Here is a 20,118-nt window from a genome sequence, read left to right as displayed (position 1 = left end):
AAAAAAAAAAAAAGCCCTCATCTTTAGCAGGCAGCTAGACAAAGATGAAAGCATGAGCCATTCCAGGACTCCACGACCATTTGAAATATGTTTTTCAAACCCAGTGAAGTTGTAGGTAATGAAAAAAACAGAGACCGAATAAAGCCATGTCATTAAATGGAGGCTTCCAGATGCTCCAAATTATTAAGGGTTTAGATAGACTTGAAAAGAAAACTCACCAGTCCACCACATAATCATGAGTCATGGGGATTATATTGACCTTCAGAAGTCATCTGATTTAATTATTGGCCTCGAGGAAAAAAGGCCTCACGGCACTATCTCCCATTCCCAATTTAAACAGGCCTCCTCATAGCAGGATCTCTCAGCTGTACTCAGTAATCTGTTCCAAGGAGTTCTTTCTTATCTCTCTTTGTTTTACCTTGCTGGTGCAGAAATACAGTCATTTCTCTTCACACTAGCCTGAGTGGATATTTTTAAAAGTTCAATTAGGCCTTCATCACTCCCTAATATGTAATTTCTATTCAAGACAGGATAAGCTTCCCTTATTGCTACCAAATGAGTATGCTCATTTTATATTTATGGTGTCCTGGAAATATCTGTTTATCATATCATGTCAGAGACTGATTTTACTCTAAATAGTATTTTGTATGGCTCACCACATACTGGGTCTCAAGTTATCCCGAGTTAGGTTATATCTGCACAAGACCTGCCCCCAAGGGACTGTTCACTTCTGATATTCCGTGCAGTAGAAAAATACAAACATTCAAAGGGACCCAAACTTCTCTAGTGAATAAAGACTCAAAGATTATTACCATAGTTTGCTAATCACAGGATTTGTTTTCTAAATACAAATTTCTACATCCATTTCTAATTATGCCAGCTTAGGGAGGGCAGGATGCATTTAAATGGCCCTCATGCTTAGCACAGCATGTGGTAAACACTATTTGCTTCTGAGAATGAAGGGGAAGAGAAAAAGAAGAAAATTCTGGCACATATGTGATTAATCTTACTTTATTAAAAATATGAATGAGTCCAATAATAGAAGGGAAATAGGGCTGAGTAGGAACAAACTAAGAAAGCTATACTGTAAAAAACAGAGAGAAAATATGTTTAGATAGAAAGAGAAGCAAAAGAGCAAAAGTAGAGAAAAGACAAAAATTACCACCAGATATAGGTCTATACTGTTAATTCCAAAGAGCTCGAATTCAGGCATGTGTTTTACCTCTTCAGTTTTCTGTAATAACCTCACTATGAAGACCTTCAAAGTTAATTGATGTCTGTAACAAGAATGTGAATAACCATACACCTCAGCAAGGAACATTCCATACTGACAAGAGTCTCCCACGCAGGTGTCCAGGGTCAGAATTAATTGCACAGATGCACCCAGAGCTGATTTTCATGAATTTCAAATAGTTAGATTAGTCAGCTCAGCCGCTAAAAACAAGCAGATCTAAAATGATGAAGTTTTTTTTTTTTTTACATCTTGCTTTTTAAACCCAGAGCTTCCTATACAGGTGGCAGCATCAAGACATCTGAAAGCACGGTTGCCATAGCATTCAAATTTGAAAGCAAGGATTTGATGATGAAAAGCCAAGTAGCAGGAGATGCCCCCTAGCCCTGTCCAGATGGCAGGCTCTGCCAATGCAAGCTCCAACCTGTCCCTGATTTGAAAGGGCAAAGTAGAGCAACGTGTAAATTGCTTCATCTCCCTGCTGTTATTTTGACACAAATCCTCCAGGGCCAATGCCAATCCCAGAGAAAAGGACTGATCTCTCAGACATAAACGTAGGCCTGAGGCTACCTGTTTGGAGGAACAAGTGTCAGGATCAGGGTGGGATGGCTGAGAGTGAGCGAGGTTAAAGTATAATTAAGGAATGTTGAGTAGCAAGAACAGCTCAATAGGGCTCTATGACACTAGAAAATTCCCTGATGGCAAGAATTTTCCACATTTAAGGCTTATTTTTGAGGAACATTGGGGAAAAGAACACAAATGCACAAAATAAATCAACCAAAGATGTACAAACTGGAGCATCAAGAATATATATTCGCTCCTTCAAAGGAAAAAGGAAGTTCTATACCATCTGCAGTAGTATTTTAAAATCATTACAGAAATAGTGTGAACATGGCTTACCCTGTTTTTAAGTTTTGGGGTGACAGAATGAAAGAGGTGGCAAAAGAAATAAAGAAACATCCTTGGAAAGGAGGTATAGTGAGATTAATAATATGCCTGACATCATAGTAAATCAAGACCAGAGCCAAGCCTATAATTCAGTGTTTCCAATTAGCCAGCCTCTTAGAGTCAAGGCACATTGATTCCTGGGCTGCAAATATCACTTAATGTTTTCAATTACTCTGAAAGGCCCAGGAGGAAATAAAGGAATAGCACTTACCTTTGACAATTTGCTTTGCACACGCATTGTAAACCTGCTCTTGGGTTGTGTTGGGAGGTAGCACTCTGTCAAAGACATATGGCTTCCCTTGCTAAAAAAAGAAAGATAAAAGAAAAAAAAGAAAAAAAAAACATGTTAGAAGTTTAGGAATAAAACATGCTAATATTAGTAGTTAGACCACGGGCACTAAATCACCAACCTATTCTTTAAGACAGTTCTTTACCAAGACTAAGGAATTTTTACAGTGTGAACTTGAGAATGTGAGAACAAAAAAAAATTTTTTTTTAATTTGAAATACATTTCTGAAGAAAGGTAGGCTGACAGCCATTCATTCATTTGAATAAATATTTATTGAGAGCTTACTCTGAGCCAGGCACTGTACTACATGCTGAACAATTCAGAAAACAGTCCTCCTTTGTGAAATGTTCAGGTAAGTGGAGCAGATGGCTGATAAGAAAACAAACACAGGAGTACACAAAATGCCTAGGTATAAAATAACGGGACAGAGGGGATAACAGAGAGGGCAAGGAAGGTCTCACTAAAGACGTACCAGTTAGGCGGATCTTTAAGAGATCAGAACGTCAGAGGCTCAGATGCTGAGCAGACAGCAAAGGGCCTGGTATGTTCAAGGAACTGGAGGACGGTACAAGATGAGATCGGCAAGGAAATCGGGAGCCAGTTCATACTGGCTCTGCTAGCCAAGGTGATGTGCTTGGATTTTATTCAACGGGAAAATGGCACGAACAGATTGAAGAAGCTGCTCTTATCACGAAGATATTATTGCTTTGTGTCCCAAAGAATTCTTGTGTTTTCTTTTCCCACATGTAAGTGGTGCCTTAACTGGGTCTGGGCTCCCAAGACAAAGGGAGCCCTTCTCTACAGTAAATCAAAAAGACTAAATCAGCCCTGATGTCCAATCACTCAGTACTCAAGGAGTTACTGAGCATTTATGTGCCAGGCCCAGGGCTGTGCACCCTTTCCCACAGCCCGACCCACCAGGAGGCCCTTCAAGGCCCTTCATCTTCAGGTTCCCCACAAGGCAGAGGGGAGGGCAGGAGAAGAGAAGGGAGAGAAGAGAAGAGCCAACAGCCTCCTTCACTCCCACTCTGCACCTCCTACGAGTGGTTCTGCACACCAGGAACCACCCAAGGACAGTGTGACTCCACAGGAAGATAACTGCTACTGAAGGATCCAAGGGCAAGGCTTGTTACAGCTTATAACCTTCACACAAAATAAGTACACAGCTGTCAGACCGGCTTAACGTTTTACTCCTGCCTCACTTGGGTAGAGCTGGATGGAAGTAAAATCCTACATCCTGAGCTTCAGTCTTTGAAAATGGGATTGAGCTCACCAGGTAAATGAGCTACTTTCAGTTTGATCTTGGAAAAATGGAGAACTTTCACATACCATAAAAATCTTGTTTTTATGCAAAGCAGCAAAAATAGAGTCCTTCTACTAAAATTGTGGAATAGAAACATTTTCTGACAATTTATTCCCGGTAAGTCTCCTTCAGTTAGGGAACCAAGTATTTGATTAAATAACCAAGAGAATATTCCTCACCACAATCTATTGGCAATTCTCAGCCTACTATGTTCTTACCAGCTTTACCTACTTATAATATTCAACTAAATGACGGTGGAGTAAAAGGTAAGAATAAACATTGACAGATTTTGCCTACGTACCTCCCATAGTTGACTACCTCCCGACACTCACCACCCCCTTAACTTGACCTAATTTTCATAGACCAGACATGCACCACATGTATTAAGGCCTAGTTCTGTATGTTGACTCCCTCTGTATGTTGACCAGTTTGTTACGGTCCTTGGGTGGTCAACTTACAGAGGTTCTAATGTAGTTGTCATCCCTTGAACCTCCTGGAAAGAAAATGCAGCTTTGCTTAATTTAAAACAAATCTACTATTTCTCCAAATTTAATGAGAATCACCAAAATAAGCTATCTTATTTATAACTTGATCCTGGTTTTGGGTTTTGAGAAAACACAATACTGCAGACAAAATGACCTATTAAATTATAGTACATGGTACAAAAAAGTAGAACTCCCCAGTTTTGTCCTTCAATTTAAAATGTTTATTGGAGTACATTATGCTTTCACTTCAAGAGGTACAAGAATTCCTACTCCTCACTTAAATAATATAATTTATCAAATGATAACACATAATGCAGTAATTCCCTGTAACTGACAGTTAACTCCCAAACAGAAAAGCTGCCTTTAGGTCACTACCACGGGGTTGATACTAAGAAAACATAAAATGTAAAAACATCTTACAAGGGTTAAGTGTGAAATTTACTATGTGTAGAATATAAAAGTCTTAACATAATAACTAAGAAAATGCTGTGAAAGCTATGTTAACCAGTTTGATGAAAACAGTTCAAATTGTATATAAAACCAGCACGTTGTACTCCATGATTGCATTAATGTACACAGCTATGATTTAATAGAAAAAAATAATTTGTTATGAGACCTATCTTGTCAGGATTAACACGTCAAGTAGGTTAAAATATAAACATTTGTATGCATCCTTTCTTATACTGAGTTAGTTATAGGCTTTTAATTTAGGTGACCCTTAAAACCATGAAAGAGATTGATTAGAATTCAGTTACTGAGGGCCTGGCACCTGTAATCCCAACACTCTGGGAGGCCAAAGTGGGTGGATTGCCTGAGCTCACTAGTTCGAGACCAGCCTGGGTAAGAGCAAGATCCTGTCTCTAAAAATAGCCAGGTGTTATGGTGGGCACCTATAGTCCCAGCTACTCAGGAGGCTGAAGCAAGAGAATCGCTTGAGTTTGAGGTTGCTGTGAGCTATGATGCTATACCACTCTACAAGGGCGACACAGTGAGACTCTTATCTCAAAAAAAAAGAATTCAGTTACTGAATAGTTCCAAAGAACCAACTTGTGGCACAGTCCTATCAGCTACATATATGATTGCCATTAAAATGCCAACAGCAAAACTAATTATCTTTTAGCTGCTTTAGCAATGGTACAAAAAAAATCTCACAAATTCTGATCAAAACTTGAAAAGAGACCCTTTCCTCCTGGCCCCAAAGGAGAAAACATTCTCCTTTTCTGATCCCACTGTGGCTGAGGATCTCCTTAGGCAGGTGTTGGGCCCAGCTTGATCTAATTGTCACTGAGTTAACAGCTATGAAATAAACTTTGGAATTGCACTTTAATATGAGTTCTGAGTACTAACACTTGGATCTGACTGATGAGGTCACAGTTACTCCTTGGGGAACCTCTTTTGCTACAGAGACGTCTGTTAGGCACCTGGTTCTCTCCAACCTTCCTGGCTACCTCTGTCTATGTCCTTTGCTGGAGTCTCTTTCAAACTTTTAAATGATGGCATATTCAGGACCCAGACCTCAGCCTTTCTCTGTCGATATTCTTGACCTTCATGTATTTTAAATGAATATTTCAGCCTTCACCTCTCATCTAACCCTCAGATTCATATGCTCACTAGACATTTCCATGTGGGTATCTGTTAGCCATATCAAATTTAACTGGCCAAAAAACAACCATCAAGCCCTCTGCATCTGAGCAAGAACTATACCACCAATCACCTCACTACTCAAACTGAAAACCTCAGAATCTTTCAATAGATTCCATATCCAAAAAAAATCCCAAATTCTATCACTTCTCGCTGTACATACCACAATACCACACAAAGTTAGTCTATCATTTCTCCATTGATCACTTCTACACAACTGTAGCCTCCTGTCTGGTCTCTATGCTACCATTCTTGTTCCAAACAATTCAATTTCCACTTAGCAGGCAGCGTAAACTTCCTAAAACTATAAATTAGTTGCTCATCTCCTCTCCTAAAACCCTCCAATGGCCACAATTGTTCTTAGAGTAGACCCTCAATGACCTCAGCTGCTGCATTATTCCTCCTCTCACGACAGTGTGGCCCAAAGGACTTCTTTCTGCACCATGCTTGTTTTTCTGTGCATAGTCTTTGCCCCTAACCCTTTCTTCCCCTTAGAATTTTCTGTCTGCACATCTCCACGTGGCTTACCACAGATCTTCATTTGTCTGCCTTCTAATCACCCTTTAGAACTCAACTCAAACTTATCTTCCCTTGAGGGCTATCATGATCCTAACTAAAGCAGCCCACCCTGGCACCACTCTATCACAATACCCTATTTGGTTTGCTCCACAGTAATTAGTAATGTGACCTATTCTCAAACAATCAAATGGACCCCTACAATTAAAGCATTTAACCACCATGAAACAGAAGCCATATAAATCCCAAGACCTGAGTTCGCATATAGGCAAACTTACTTCAGTTTATGAAGATCTGCAAGAGATATACATACTCCGCACACGCTACTACTGAAAATAAAGGACACCAGCTTTACCATGAAGCCTCCACGTATAACAGTGCTAATTGCATAGGAGCAGTGTAACTAAAATTAATAACTTACCAGGATCACATAAAAAAAGAACAGATGGTTCTTACACTTTTATACTTAATTTAAAATAAAATCATACCACCAGAATTCCTATCAAGTTGCTGAGACCAAAGTGTCTATGAACCATATGGCCTGCCTATTAATACATTTGACCCATTACTCAACAACTGTAACCAAGTTGATAAGAATGTAGCCTGGAAAGCAAAAAATAACTCCTGTAAACATTCAGAAGATGGGCACTCAAAAGGGATGTTGAGGAAAGTGAAATTAATTATCCCCAAGGAGAGACAATAAAGAAATAATCTAGTAACAATCCCTGAGACTGACCAAGAGTTGTGACCAACGGTTGCCAATGATCTGAATGATCTTTCTTTTATCTTTACTAAGAAAGAAACAAAAGGAAAAAAAGCAAACTAAAATTTCCACAGAGAGATTTAAACTCACTTTGTAGAATTTTCAGACACTGGGGAGTACTGTATTCTGATTACTGAGAACGGTCATTAGCTCCCTGTCCCAGGTGCTTAAGTGATGTCCCTCCTGAAAGCACGGTAGACAACAGAGTTCTTTCAACCTGGGCTGACCACCTTCTCAACACTGTCATCAACCACTATGACTGAAACCCTTGTACAATCTCACTGAATTCACACAGTAACTCTATGAGCTGGGTATTATTATTATTTTTGAGACAGAGTCTCACTATGTGGCCCTCAGTAGAGTGCCATGATGTCACAGCTTACAACAACCTAAAACTCTTGGGCTTACGTGATTCTCTTGCCTCAGCCTCCCAAGTAGCTGGGGCTACAGGTGCCTGCCACAATGCCCAGCTATTTTTTGGTTGTAGTTGTCACTGTTGGTTGGCAGGCCTGGGCTGCTGAGTTCAAACCCGCCAGCTTGGGTGTATGTGGCTGGCACCCTAGCCACTGAGCTACAGGTATACCCAAGGTGGGTATTATAAAACGAAAACTATAAGTGAGCCACATTATCAGCTCTATTCCTTCGGGGAAATAATTTCAAGGCTCTGATTTCAAGTGTTCTTCCTTTACACAGTGCTGTTTTCCTAAGAAACTTTTGATTTATTGGAAAAGCAGGAGACATCTAAAACAGCATATACTAAGACTCATATGAACGCTAAAGCAAAGGGATCTGAGACTCCTACTGAATCCTACAACAGTCAAGAACCTACTAATGGCTCAGCACCTGGGGCTCAAGTGGCTAAGGCGCCAGCCACATACACCTGAGCTGGTGGGTTCGACTCTAGCCCCGCCCACCAAACAACAATGACGGCTGCAACCAAAAAATAGCCAGGCGTTGTAGTCCCAGCTACTTGGGAGGTTGAGGCAGGAGAATCACTTGAGCCCAGGAGTTGGAGGTTGCTGTGAGCTGTGATGTCACAGCACTCTACCTAGGGCAAAAGCTTGAGGTTCTGTCCCAAAAAAAAAAAAAAAAGAACGTATTAACCATGAAGGTGGGACTGACATGAAAGCACTAAAGAGAAAAGGGCTGATGATCTGAGAAGAAGGGCAAGATTGGCAAGAAAAATGGTGGCCTGCATGTGGCAAACATTCTTTTCAACAGAGAGAATAAAAAGAGACAAAGGCTGGTCAGAGGCTAAGGAAAGACAGATTCAAGGCTATGGTAAGTTGAAGGTATTAAGAAAACTTCTAGAAGTTTTCAAAACCAAAAGGTTCTCCAAGGTTCATCCCAAATGAACCTCATCTTTTGTAAATAAGGTGAGATCAAGAGAGGGTAAACGGTCTGAGGCCAGTTAGGTAGGCTGCAGGTCCACGCCCGGCATCCAGTTCCTGTCTCCCTTCTAATGCTCTAGAAATCTGCTTTAAAATCACTTGCTCTCTCTAATCACCAAGGAAACAATAAGTATGAGCCTCTGGTCCTTTTTTTCCTCCTGCTTTCTTCCTAATCAATTCCAAATTATTTCCAAATATATACAATAGAACCTTCGTAGCTGACCACCTTCCTACATCAACCACCTCCTTAAGTTGACCTAATTTTCATTGCCTGGACATGCACCACATGTACATATCAGTACAACAGGCCTAGTTCCTTCTGTTAACCACCTCCGTATGTTGACCAGTTGTTACAGCCCCTTGAGTAGTCAACTTATAGAGGTTGAGGTTCTACTGTAATTAATTAGCTCAATGAACAAAGAGTCACTGCCATGGAGATGTAGTAGGACCACAGGAGAATCAGAACTAGAGTCTCTTAAAAGTTCACATGAACTTGAGCATCAGCCAGTCCAACCTCCTTCAATCAATGTACAACACCTGTTTCCATGAGCCCTGAGAGGGGGCCACATACTTCCTCACAACCCAACTACCTATAATTGTTAGAAAGTGTTCTGATATTGATTTCAAAGCTGCCTCCTTGAAGCATTAGGCCTGGTGCTGCCCTCCAGAACAAAACAGGCCTACCCGCATTGCAGCTTTGTTTCAGTTTGGGAGCTAATGGTTCACTCTCCACATCTCTCTTATCTGAGAGAGGAAGAAAAAGACTTCCTCCTTTAAAAGAAAAATACTTCCCCCTTAAAAGTTGTATGATTTATTTTGACTTGAAGGACTCCAAAGATGTCCAAGGTTAACACATCTATAAACCTTTATATTCGTTTGCACAAGAAAAAATGAAATAAGAGTAAACTCAGACTGTGAAGGGCTTTCATGACAACCTGAAAAGGGCCTGTAGCTCAGTGGGTAGGGAACTGGTCCCATATGCTGAGGGTGGTGGGCTCGAACCCTGCCCCAGCCAAACTGCAACACACACACACAAAAATAGCCAGGTGTTGTGGCAGGTGCCTGTAGTCCCAGCTACTCAGGAGTCTGAGGCAAGAGAATCACCTACGCCCAGGAGTTAGAGGTTGCTGTGAGCAGTGATGCCACAGCACTCTACCTAAAGGGCAATAAAGTGAGACTCTGTCTCTAAAAAATTTTTAAAAATTAAAAAAAAACAACCTGAAAGAATGTTTCCAAAATACTAACTAAAAATCAGAAGTCCGTGATACTCATTTTTTATCAACATAAATATCCTGCCAGAAGGTCTTGTTTTGTTTATTGAATATAATTGATATATCATAAAATTTACGGCTTTAATAAAAGTGTACAATTCAGTGGTTTTTAGACTATTCCTGAAGTGAAGCAAACATCACACTGTCTAATTCCAGAACATTTTCATCACCCTTAAAAGAAACGCTACCACCATCAGCAGTCGCTCCCATCCCTCTGTCTCCCGTGCTCAAGACAACCACTAATCTACTTTCTGTCTTTATAAATGTGCCTGCTCTGGACATTTTATATAAATGGAATCATATAGTATGTGGCCTTTTGTGACTGACTTCTTTCGCTTAGCATGTTTTCAAGGTTCACCCATGTTGTAGCAGGAATTAGTACTTCCTTCACTTTTGTGACTAATTCCATTGTATGCATACACTGTTTTGGGTGTCCATCCATCAGCTGATAGGACATTGGGTTGTTTTTTGCTGTGAACATTCACATCCAAGTTTTTATGTGGACGTATGATTTCATTTCTTCTGGGTATATACATAGGAATGGAATTGCTGGATCATATAGCCTATGTTTAACTTTTTGAAGAACTGCCAGGTTGTTTTCCAAAGTGGCTATACCATTTTATGTTCCCATCAGCTGTGTATAAAGGTTCCAAATTCTCCATATCCTTGTCAACACTTTTTATTAACTATCTCCTTTATGACAGCCACCCTAATGGGTATGAAGTGATATCTCCTTACGGTATTGACTTGTATCTAAGAGAAATTTTTAAATTGGCACTTAAGGGCAGCGCCTGTGGCTCAAAGGAGTAGGGCCCTGGCCCCATATGCCGGAGGTGGTGGGTTCAAAGCCAGCCCCGGCCAAAAACCGCCAAAAAAAAAGGCGCTTAACATGCCATAAAATTTATTTCAATATATATTACTGATAAAGGGATATTCCAGGCATTGTAACATACTGTTGTGCTATTAACATGCACAAAAAAGGCCCCAAATGAAAGAAGCATCTTGCAGAAGCTATGGAGGCCCATCTCTGAGGCTGTCATCGGTGAAGAGGAGCCAATAATTCCCAGAACCCAGGCAGCCAGTGAGGACTAGATATGACCATGTAAATAAAGGATCTACTGAGTGTCCAGTGTTTAGGAGATGCGAAAGATGTGGTCAGTGTCTTTCTATAAAAAGAGGATTTGGTGGCCACCTTTTACCAGGCACTTACATTACACCAAACTTTCCAAGCAGTGATTCCTTAAAGGAACTGCTAAAAAGTAGCGATTTCCCACAATGTACCAGCTCAGGAACCATTACCCTTACACCCAAGTGTCACACCTCAGGCTCCTACCAGCCCTCCTGGTCTGCAACTCCTAAGATCACCTCCCAAAGAAACTTGCACTTCCATCCTAGTCTCATTGTGTGCTTTTTTGGAAGTCGAAGTAAGGCAAAATCCCAGACATTTTTCTCCCAAAGACCTTTCATTCAATAGGTCTTAAAAGATTCCAAACTTGTAGAATCCCTGTCAAATATGGAGTTATCACATTGGGGGGGTGGAGAAAATTGAATTTCTTGTTAAAATTGAACATGCCTGTGACTTTGGGACACTACCCTGGAAAATGGAAAGAAAAAAGGTACCTTTTCCTTCATAAAAGGGGTACCTTTTCCTTCATAAAAGGGGGCTTGCTGCTCACTTGCCAAGCCACAGTCCAAAAGGGTCACATCTGCCCAGATGATTACCAATTTTTAATTTACATGATTCTAGAAGCAGCAAAGCCTCCTGAAGGCCCTGGCCTACCAGAGTGCCTTCTACATGCAGGTCCAGAACAGGTGATCAAGAGATTACAGGTGAATCTTTCTAAGAGTAGAATGTGAATGTTTTAAAGCAATAACTGAGAAAATGACATGAAGGCTGTGTTGAGCAGTTTGATGGAAGTATTTCAGATTGCATGTGAAAACCCCACACTGTACCCCAGAAGTGCATTAATGTACATAGTTACCATTCAATAAAAAGAAAAAAGGAAAAAAAAAAAAAAGAGATGATGATGGCGACTAATGCCTGTTGCATAGGCCCAGTGAGATTAGAGGGGGTGCAGGACTCCCTCAAATGGGGTGGGGTGTGGGAAACTTCATGTGTTTCCCACCATTCTCACCTCCCACCTCCAATATTTTAGCAGTCCTGAAGTCACCCTGTCTTTCTGCAGCGCTTCACTCCACTTTACCCCATCATCTCCCCTCCCACTGATCTGGAGCTGGTGTCTGCAAATTCCGAACAAAGGAAAACCCCACTGTGGGCCTTAGGGCAAAACGTCCTGTACCTGGCAGTGAACACCAGCTCTCTCCCAACACCGTCACATCCTCTGCCAGGTCCACCAATCTGCAGGGGCGGCCTCACGAGGAGACTCTCGGGTCACACTGATTTCTTGGGTCAGCAGAGCCCTCCACTCCACTGCGTGCCCCAGATACAAATGCTAAGCCAGAACCAGCCCCAGACTCTCTTCTCCGCCCCCGACCCCGACTCTGGCTCTGTGCCCCAAGGAAAGTAGCTGGTGCCAGTTCCGGCCAAAGCCAAGGCTGCTCCCAGGAGGGTCTACAATGAAACAGACGTCCACAAAGCAGCGACTGGCCTCTGATGGAGTTGCCAAGGCAATGGCAGCCACTCTGCATATCGAGAATGAACAAAAGCAACCACCAGAATGAATCTTGTAAGCCTTCTTCCTGCAGGAAACCAAGCTACGATTCTTTCCCTCCTGCCAAAATTCCTGCTGTGTGGACACACAGGCGCTGTCAAGATCTCAGACAGCTACGAAAAAACGCTCTGGAAAGGCAAACTGCCCGAGTGATAATGAAAAAATTCAGAATTATCGCCTGGCTTTACAGGCACATCGAAGACAGAAGTGTTAGTTCTGTTAAAGAGAATAATGGAATCTGTGTTTCAAAAATAAGGTTCTCATTTATATGTGATTTTCATTTCAGATCAAAATATAATGAACTCCTTTCTCCCTCACCCCCAAGTTCTTCTCCCTCTAACTGTTCTGTACCCTAAACTGCCCCTGTACCCGCAGGGGGTGGCAAAAAGTCAAGGCAACTGACTCTCATCCAGGATCTGGCCCCTCAAGTGCTTTGTGACCTTAACCATTTTACCTGTATCTTCTGGGCCTCTTCCTCTCTGGAAAGTGAAAGATTGAACCTTTCTGGCTCTGACATTGCTATAAATAACACACAGCAGGAGTGCTGTGATTTTCCCCTAAGAATGGCTTCTGCCTTGACCACGTACGGCCTGAGAACGGGAGCTGAGTGTTCTGTATGCTCAGAGAAATGAACAGAAATTGCTGCCATGGTTATTTCAGCAGATCTAGCCTTCTGCCAAGTCAAGTCTGAAAAAATCAAACTCTGCTCCCTGGAGAGGAGGTAAAAAAGTCATTTCACTGAAGGCAGAGGGAGGATTTATTTTGCCAAATGAAAGGTAACAAGGAAAACGCTGAGCCTCCTTTCCAGGGCACAGGGCTCCGGTGGTGTTTCCTGGCACGGTTCAGTGCAACGTGGTCATTCTGCCACTTGACACACCTCCACCAGGTGCACTGAGATTCACGGCTTGGCCTTGCCAGCAAAGGGACCCATGGGATGGCACATGTAAAAGCTTTTACCCAGACCTTCACTTGGCTAAACGTGATGCACACTGAGGCTTCCGAGAAACACACACTGAAAATATTGACTGCCAACAGAATTAATATTCTATTAATTTTGTTTCACTCTCCAGAAGCAACTTATGTAATTATAACCATCCCACATACCAAACAGCAATTTTACTTTGATAGTATGTTCAGGTTGCTTGGGTCCACGTGTTCCTTGTGCTTTGGGGGACAAGACAAGAATAGGAGCTTCCCTTTCTGGGAATGGAGAATAACTTCCCGTGGCCATGTGCAAGGCAACAATTTGAGCAGAGGCCAGGATCCAGAATTTCTGGTTTCCAGCCAACCCTTCTATCCATAACACCATATTGCATCTTGTAACTATTCCTCCAAGAACATGCTTAACTCCCAACCATAGATTTTCTAAGAATTCCCCATATTTAGGTTTAGAACATGGTGAAGTAGAACCCAGAGTGCAATGGCCTGTTTCTACATATGACAGGTTAAAAAAAGAACCCATAAATTACAGAAAAAGTATCCTACAAAAGAGAATAATTACACTAACCAAAACCAGCTATAGCCATTAAGTGCAAGATTGGTGGCTGTGCTTCCCTTGGTGCCTAACATATCTCCTAACCAATAGTGCATTAGCACTAGAAAGGGGGCTGCGGGATGCAAACTCCAGTGGAGTGTTCAACAGCCAGGTAAGCCTTGGATGAACCCGCTGGAACTTGGTCTATATAAGGCTCACGCATCCCAGTCCAGGGAGACTCAGTCCTTACTCAGGAGAAAGGATGTTGCCTGATCGGCAGATTAAATGTTTGAGGCATGAAACATACTTATTTATTTACTTATTTTTATTTGCATTTATATTTATATAAATACTTAAGTGTTGCTGAATGCAGCCACAATTTTGTAACCAGAAAGTGTAAAAGAAGCAGTTTTAAGTCATCAGCTTTCCATCCTTTAAAAAACTGTTAATTTACCTTGGAGGATGAGGCACCCTACTTTTCAACACCTGAGGACTACAAGGACTGGGTACCAACACAAATGGAATTGGAAGAGCAAACTCTCTCACACTTCTTGCTGCACCCCAAACCCTGCCACCACTGCTAGACAAAAGAAGACTGTGGCTCCAGAAAGGCTAACAAAGTGGCTCTTCCAGTCTTCTGCCGGGAGCAGCAATTAGCTTATCACATTCATTAGCTAACAGAGCCAAGATAAACCAGTTGCTCAGTTCTGAATCATGAAGTGTGGGGTCAAGGAGATGGGGAGGAAAGAGGGCAGGGAGTGGAGGGGAGGAGAGAGGGAAGGGTTTCCCAAGCCACACAGGGAAAATCTGTGATCAGGGGGAAAGAACCAAAGGCAAAAGCCACCTGCTTCACAGCCAGTCTAGGATGGGACAGCAGATCACGTTTAAACTTGTAATTCCAAGCAGCTTTTGCTCAACTATCCAAGGCAATAACAGTTGAATTACACCCAGACTCAGGTATGAAGTTTCGCTTACTGGCACCTTCTCCTTGAGAAGGGAGCCTGTGTTCATCAATTCCCATTCTGTGTTTCCTTCCAATATTTCCCTCTGCACTGGCTCCTTCCTTTTGACTTAAATACACTTTGGGGCTGGGCACAGTGGCTCATACCTGTAATCCTAGCACTCTGGGAGGTGAAGGTGGGAGGATCACTTGAGGCCAGGAGTTCAAAAGCTCAAATACTCCTGTAGTTTCTGCCATAGCTGTGTGCAGAAGACCCACCAAAGCCCACCTCTGACTCTGAACCCCAAGCCCACAGTATTAACTGACAGATTAAAATTGCCCCAAGTGACCTTAACAACAGGTACTATATGTTGAAGAGAGCGCTCACTGTCTTCCTCCTCCTCCCTGTCCTACCACTACCTGCAGTCACGTGGCTGAACAGTTCCGAGCCCTCTCCCATGCAGTTCTCTTACCACTGTCAGTCAGTGGCCACAGAGCGGTCATTGATTTCGTTGGCCTATTTCTTGCTTTGCGTCTCAACAATCCTTCTTACTTTTTGCCTCGACTCCTGTAAGGGCTTCCAAGTGGTCTCCTTGTCTCTCTTCCTTCCAATGCGTTCTGTATCCTTTGCCAAATCCACCTGCTATTTCTCCCAAGATAAATTCTTTAGTGAGCCTCTCAAATAGATGCCATCTCTCTCTCATTCTCTTTCTTTGAACTTCATGGCACTTTGATATTATTCCAGGATATCCTGGACACAAACTACTACAGATTATAGTCATCTGGAAGCACGGCGCATGGAACGAAAACAGGCCGCAGGGTTAGAGATGACGGTGACAGAGGGCTAATATATTTAAGCGACTCTCACGTCCCAGACCCCATGCTTTACCTGGGGTGCAATACAGATTTCTCACAACTATTCTTTAATTTAACTACCCCTCTGCATTTGACAAGTGACACAGTCAGGGTCAGAGAGGTTGCTGGCTTGCACAGGGTCACAAAACCCAAGGTTATATGTGCTTCACTTTTTGCTCATGAGCGCCAAACAAAAAGCATGTAAAATCACTTTACAAACTGCAAAGCACTGCGCACATTATTAGCTTTGTAACTTACCTCACTTTTTCACAGATTTTTAGCTGTGTAAAAGGACATGTTCCTTATCTTACCCATCTTTGGATTTCCTGCAGCATTTATGAAAATTACTAAGTGTTTACATTAGTAGTTATTTAATTAAGTTAGGGCTCTGGTGTCATGTGTTGAATTAATAGGAATTTGAAGAGTTCACTCCAAGATTAAAGCTGCCACTTACTGAGTGGGGCCATGCGCCAGATATAGACTATCTTGAATCTTCACAACAACGCTTCCAGGATGGCAATATTATTCGCACTTTACAGGTGGGGAAATCAGAGTTCATAAACAATACGTAATTGTCCACAGCTCGTAAGGAGCAGAGGCAGGAGGATCTGATTTCAGAGTTCATGATTTCCCACTGTGCAGACTCCCATCCACAAAGACCCAATTCACTAGACCCAGTGCCCCACCACCATACAACCTTCCTGCTTCAGGGGTGATTCCCGACTTCCTTATATACAGAGCTGGGAGGGCTCTCTCTTAGACTCCACTCACTGTTATCACATCTTCCTGAACACTGGCATAATCAGTGCTCTGCCCACCCACACAGCTAACCATATTCCAAACAATATTACAGCACTAGAGTTTCTCCTCCTCACTGCTTTATTCCACAAATACTGACAGAATCTTCTATGTACCAGTACCGTCCTAGACACCAGGAACGCAGCAGGGATGAGACAGGTGGATTTCCTTTCCTTATGTAGATTTTATCCTAATGGAGTGGTAGCAGGCAAGCAATGGACACCAAGTCATAACAAAGATGACGCCAGCTAGTGTTGTGATACTCAGAGGCGGCTGACATCAGAGCACAGGCCTGGAGGCCCACCAGCCACAGGAAGGGCACCAGGCAAGGACAGGGAATCAGAAAAGCTCAGCCTTGGGCTAGGAAGCACCTGGCCTGTTGGAAAGTGGTCCAGTGTATTTAGAGAGGGCAAGGGGCAGGATGGAATGAGATGATGGAAGCAGAGACAGGCACAGGCCAATTCTGGAAAGCCCCGTGGCAAGGACATCTGTAATGGACTTTGAAACAAAGGAATGGCCTGATCTGCTTTCTGTTTTGGCTGCTGTGTGGGGATCTGAGGTTTGGGGAGGAAATGTGAAGAAGACAAACATGAAGACCAGTGTGGAGGCCATTGTAGAAGTCCAGAGAGACACGGGACAGCTTGGACCGAGGAGCGGGCAACACAGATAGAAAGTAAAGGGTGCGTCAGGAGGGAGTTAGGAGGTGGGTGGGCCCATGGCTCAAACATGGATGAGAAAGAACCACATGACAAGCTCTCACAAGTGCCCACGAGTCTGATTCACTGGTCTCCACGATGAGTCACGGGCTACACGTCACTTAGAGAAGTCAGCTCAATCTATCAGTGAGGACCAGGAAGGATCCTCATCTTTAAATCTCAAAACACTCTTCAGAGATCACCTCTCTTCCTTCAATCTCCAAGTTCAAGCACACTAACTGATGAGTTATCCAAATAGTCCAGAAATCAAGGCAGAGAGAGAATCCAAGGGTACCTCATGTCAACAACCTTGTATCCTCAGAAAAATCCCACACAACTGGGGCTCTCACCCTCCGTGTGACAGGGAGAACATGTCGGTTCCCCAGCATCACTCAACTGGTAGGAGGCAGATCCCAGGTCCCAGGCAAGCCCAGGTCTGCCTGACTTCTATGCCCTAGTTCCCTGAACCACACCGCCTATTAAATCCAAAGAGATCTCACTTCATGGGGAGCAAACTTCGCAGCAGCTGGAGTGACCATGAGTTGATCACAACCTCTCTGGAGTCCACCCTTTAACTTCAGTCTTTCCCGCCTTTTTCAAAATGCCCTAGGTAAAAATACTTCCACTTATTTAACATATCATTCACGAAGCTCCCTGTGTCAGACAACCTGCTAGATTCTAGGAAGCCAACAACGAGAAGGACATAATCCCTAATCACCAGGAGCTCAGGCTCTGGTTGGGGAGGTAAAGACGCAGGAAAGGAAGGTGGTTTTTTCTCTCCTAGGTACTTGAAAGCTCTATATATGCTCAGGCAAAAAACGGGGCTGATTAAGGCCTGCATTGCTTTTGTGCCACACTGGCCTCATTATGGAGATAACTTCACAGATGCATGCCATTTTATTATTCTGTAAGAGCAGTGCCTAATAAAAAAAAAAGTGCCAGCTTAAAAAATGCAAAGTCTCATGCAAAGTAACTCTTTTCTATTTTAGGCAAGCATTCAGAATGTTAGCAGTGCTAATCAGTGCCTCGCTAAACAGTGATGACCGATTCTAAGTGCAGAGTGGGGAATGAGAGTACCAGAACAGTCATCAGCTGCTGGGCCCCAGCACTACGGGGAATGTGCCGTAGAAACCATCCCCTGAATCCTCAGACCACTCCACGGTGCAGAGAATATTAGGATGCCTCTTTTTGACTTGGAGAAACTGAGGCTTAGGGGGCCTTTCAGATGACTAAAAGGTTAGAAATCCAAAACAGAGTGAATAAACCTCGTTTTATTTTGTCTGGAGGAGAGAAATCTTGGAGGGTGATGATATAAAGAATATTCAGGATATTTTTTAAATAAACAGAGACAGCTGCTCTCCATCTCCCCTGATGGTAGAAGAAAAGTGCTTTACTCTCCGCCTGGCAGGTGAAGACAGGCATCCAGAATGTCCCGACAGCGGGGTCTTGCTGACCCCTCGGGAGCACTGGTGTCTCTAATCATTTGCCAAACCACAAATGCCTCCTCTGAACCTACTCAAGGACCATTACAAAGCCCACCCAAGAAGTCTTAGCCTTTTTTCTGGTGTTTTTTCTTTCTCTTATTTTCCTTTTTTTTTTTTTTTTAAATTGAGAGTCCATGTCTTGTCCCCAGTTGAATGGCAAGTCTCTGAAAGGAAGGAGACCAACCTTACCTACCCAGCCTGCCCCTGATGCAGTTCTTTGGAAATCACATATGGATAATCTTCCTAAAAGTAACCACATGAGCTGCCTGGGAAGGTCGACTCTCAACCCTGGTAAATACCAGGATGCCTCTTCCAGATCAATTCCACATCTGTGATGGTGAGCAGTGCTGAAAGAAAAGAGAAGCCAGGCTAGCCGAAACTTTGAAGGGAAATAGTGGCAAAAGCAGCTAAGTACGGCTGGAAAGATTTGAGATGGGAACAGACGAAGGACGCCAACAGGGACTTTCAGCCAACAGGATAGATCTGGAGATGAACCAGATGAGGGGGAACTACTTTACCCTGGGAGAGGCTGCCAAGAGGCCCTGGTCAGAGAGGCCCCAGTCAACCTGTGTCATTGACCACTTCAACTGCCCCTAAACCACAGTCAGATGGGTGGGGTGGGCACACCTGCTGTCCTCTCCCTCCACCTCGGCCTGTGGCCTGCAGCATGGCAGTCTGTTCCTCAGACCCCTACCTGCGCTTCCCCTGAAGCCCGCAGGCCTGGCTGGGAGAGAGCTCAGGAAGCACTGGCCTTGGGCCATACACTGAAGGTGACTTTCCCTTTCTCCCTAGAATAGATTTGCTCTGAACAACCCTGCTCCCAAATGCTCCAAAATCCAACTCACCCAGGAGATACAAGGGACATGTGGGCACAGCAAGCCAGACAAATTGAGACCACAGCCTCCCAGCTGGGTGGGCAGAGCTTGGGGCGGGTCATGCAGGGAGCTGGGCCCCACCCACAGCCATAAATCCATACCCAGGTGCATTCGTGCCACATGTCTGAAGCCCATGACCTTCACATCAGAGAGAGGACGCCTTCACTGAAGCAGTAGCTGGCTGGGCTGACAGTGCTTCCTTAACTCAAAAAGCCTCACAAGATGGCAGTACAGGGACCAAAACGGGCAACTTTAGGCCATCTCCCTTGAATGGGCCTGAAAAGCAGCTGTGCCTTTAGTGTTCTTCTCCCCTTTCTAGCACTATCCACCTGGCCCTGAGCTCCAACCCTTCCCACAGTTAAATGTCAGTTAGGAGCAGCTCCCTCCTCGGGACTTCCAAGTGATCAATGAGTCAGTATTTGCCAAGATTCCTGCCTCTCCACTTTCACCACTATTTGCTCCCCTCCGGGCACTCATACTTGCTCTC

General features: G+C 43.4%; 1 protein-coding gene across 2 annotated transcripts in view; it reads right to left on the bottom strand.

Annotated features, from left to right (window-relative positions):
* The window catches only part of KIF5C (kinesin family member 5C), a 142,130-nt gene that overhangs the window by 87,250 nt on the left and 34,762 nt on the right, over window positions 1-20,118 (bottom strand). The window contains exon 2 of one of the 2 annotated variants that reach the window (XM_012807127.1): window positions 2,391-2,481. The exons of the other annotated variant lie outside the window; for it this stretch is intronic. Coding sequence (XP_012662581.1) covers window positions 2,391-2,481 — 91 coding nt within the window. The remainder of the gene's footprint in view (window positions 1-2,390; window positions 2,482-20,118) is intronic. 2 annotated transcript variants of the gene reach the window in all.

Source organism: Otolemur garnettii, unplaced genomic scaffold, assembly GCF_000181295.1.
Source record: "Otolemur garnettii isolate 467f Iridium unplaced genomic scaffold, OtoGar3 scaffold00064, whole genome shotgun sequence".
NCBI classification, from domain to species: Eukaryota; Metazoa; Chordata; class Mammalia; order Primates; family Galagidae; genus Otolemur; species Otolemur garnettii.
This window is presented reverse-complemented; position numbering and strand designations above follow the sequence as displayed.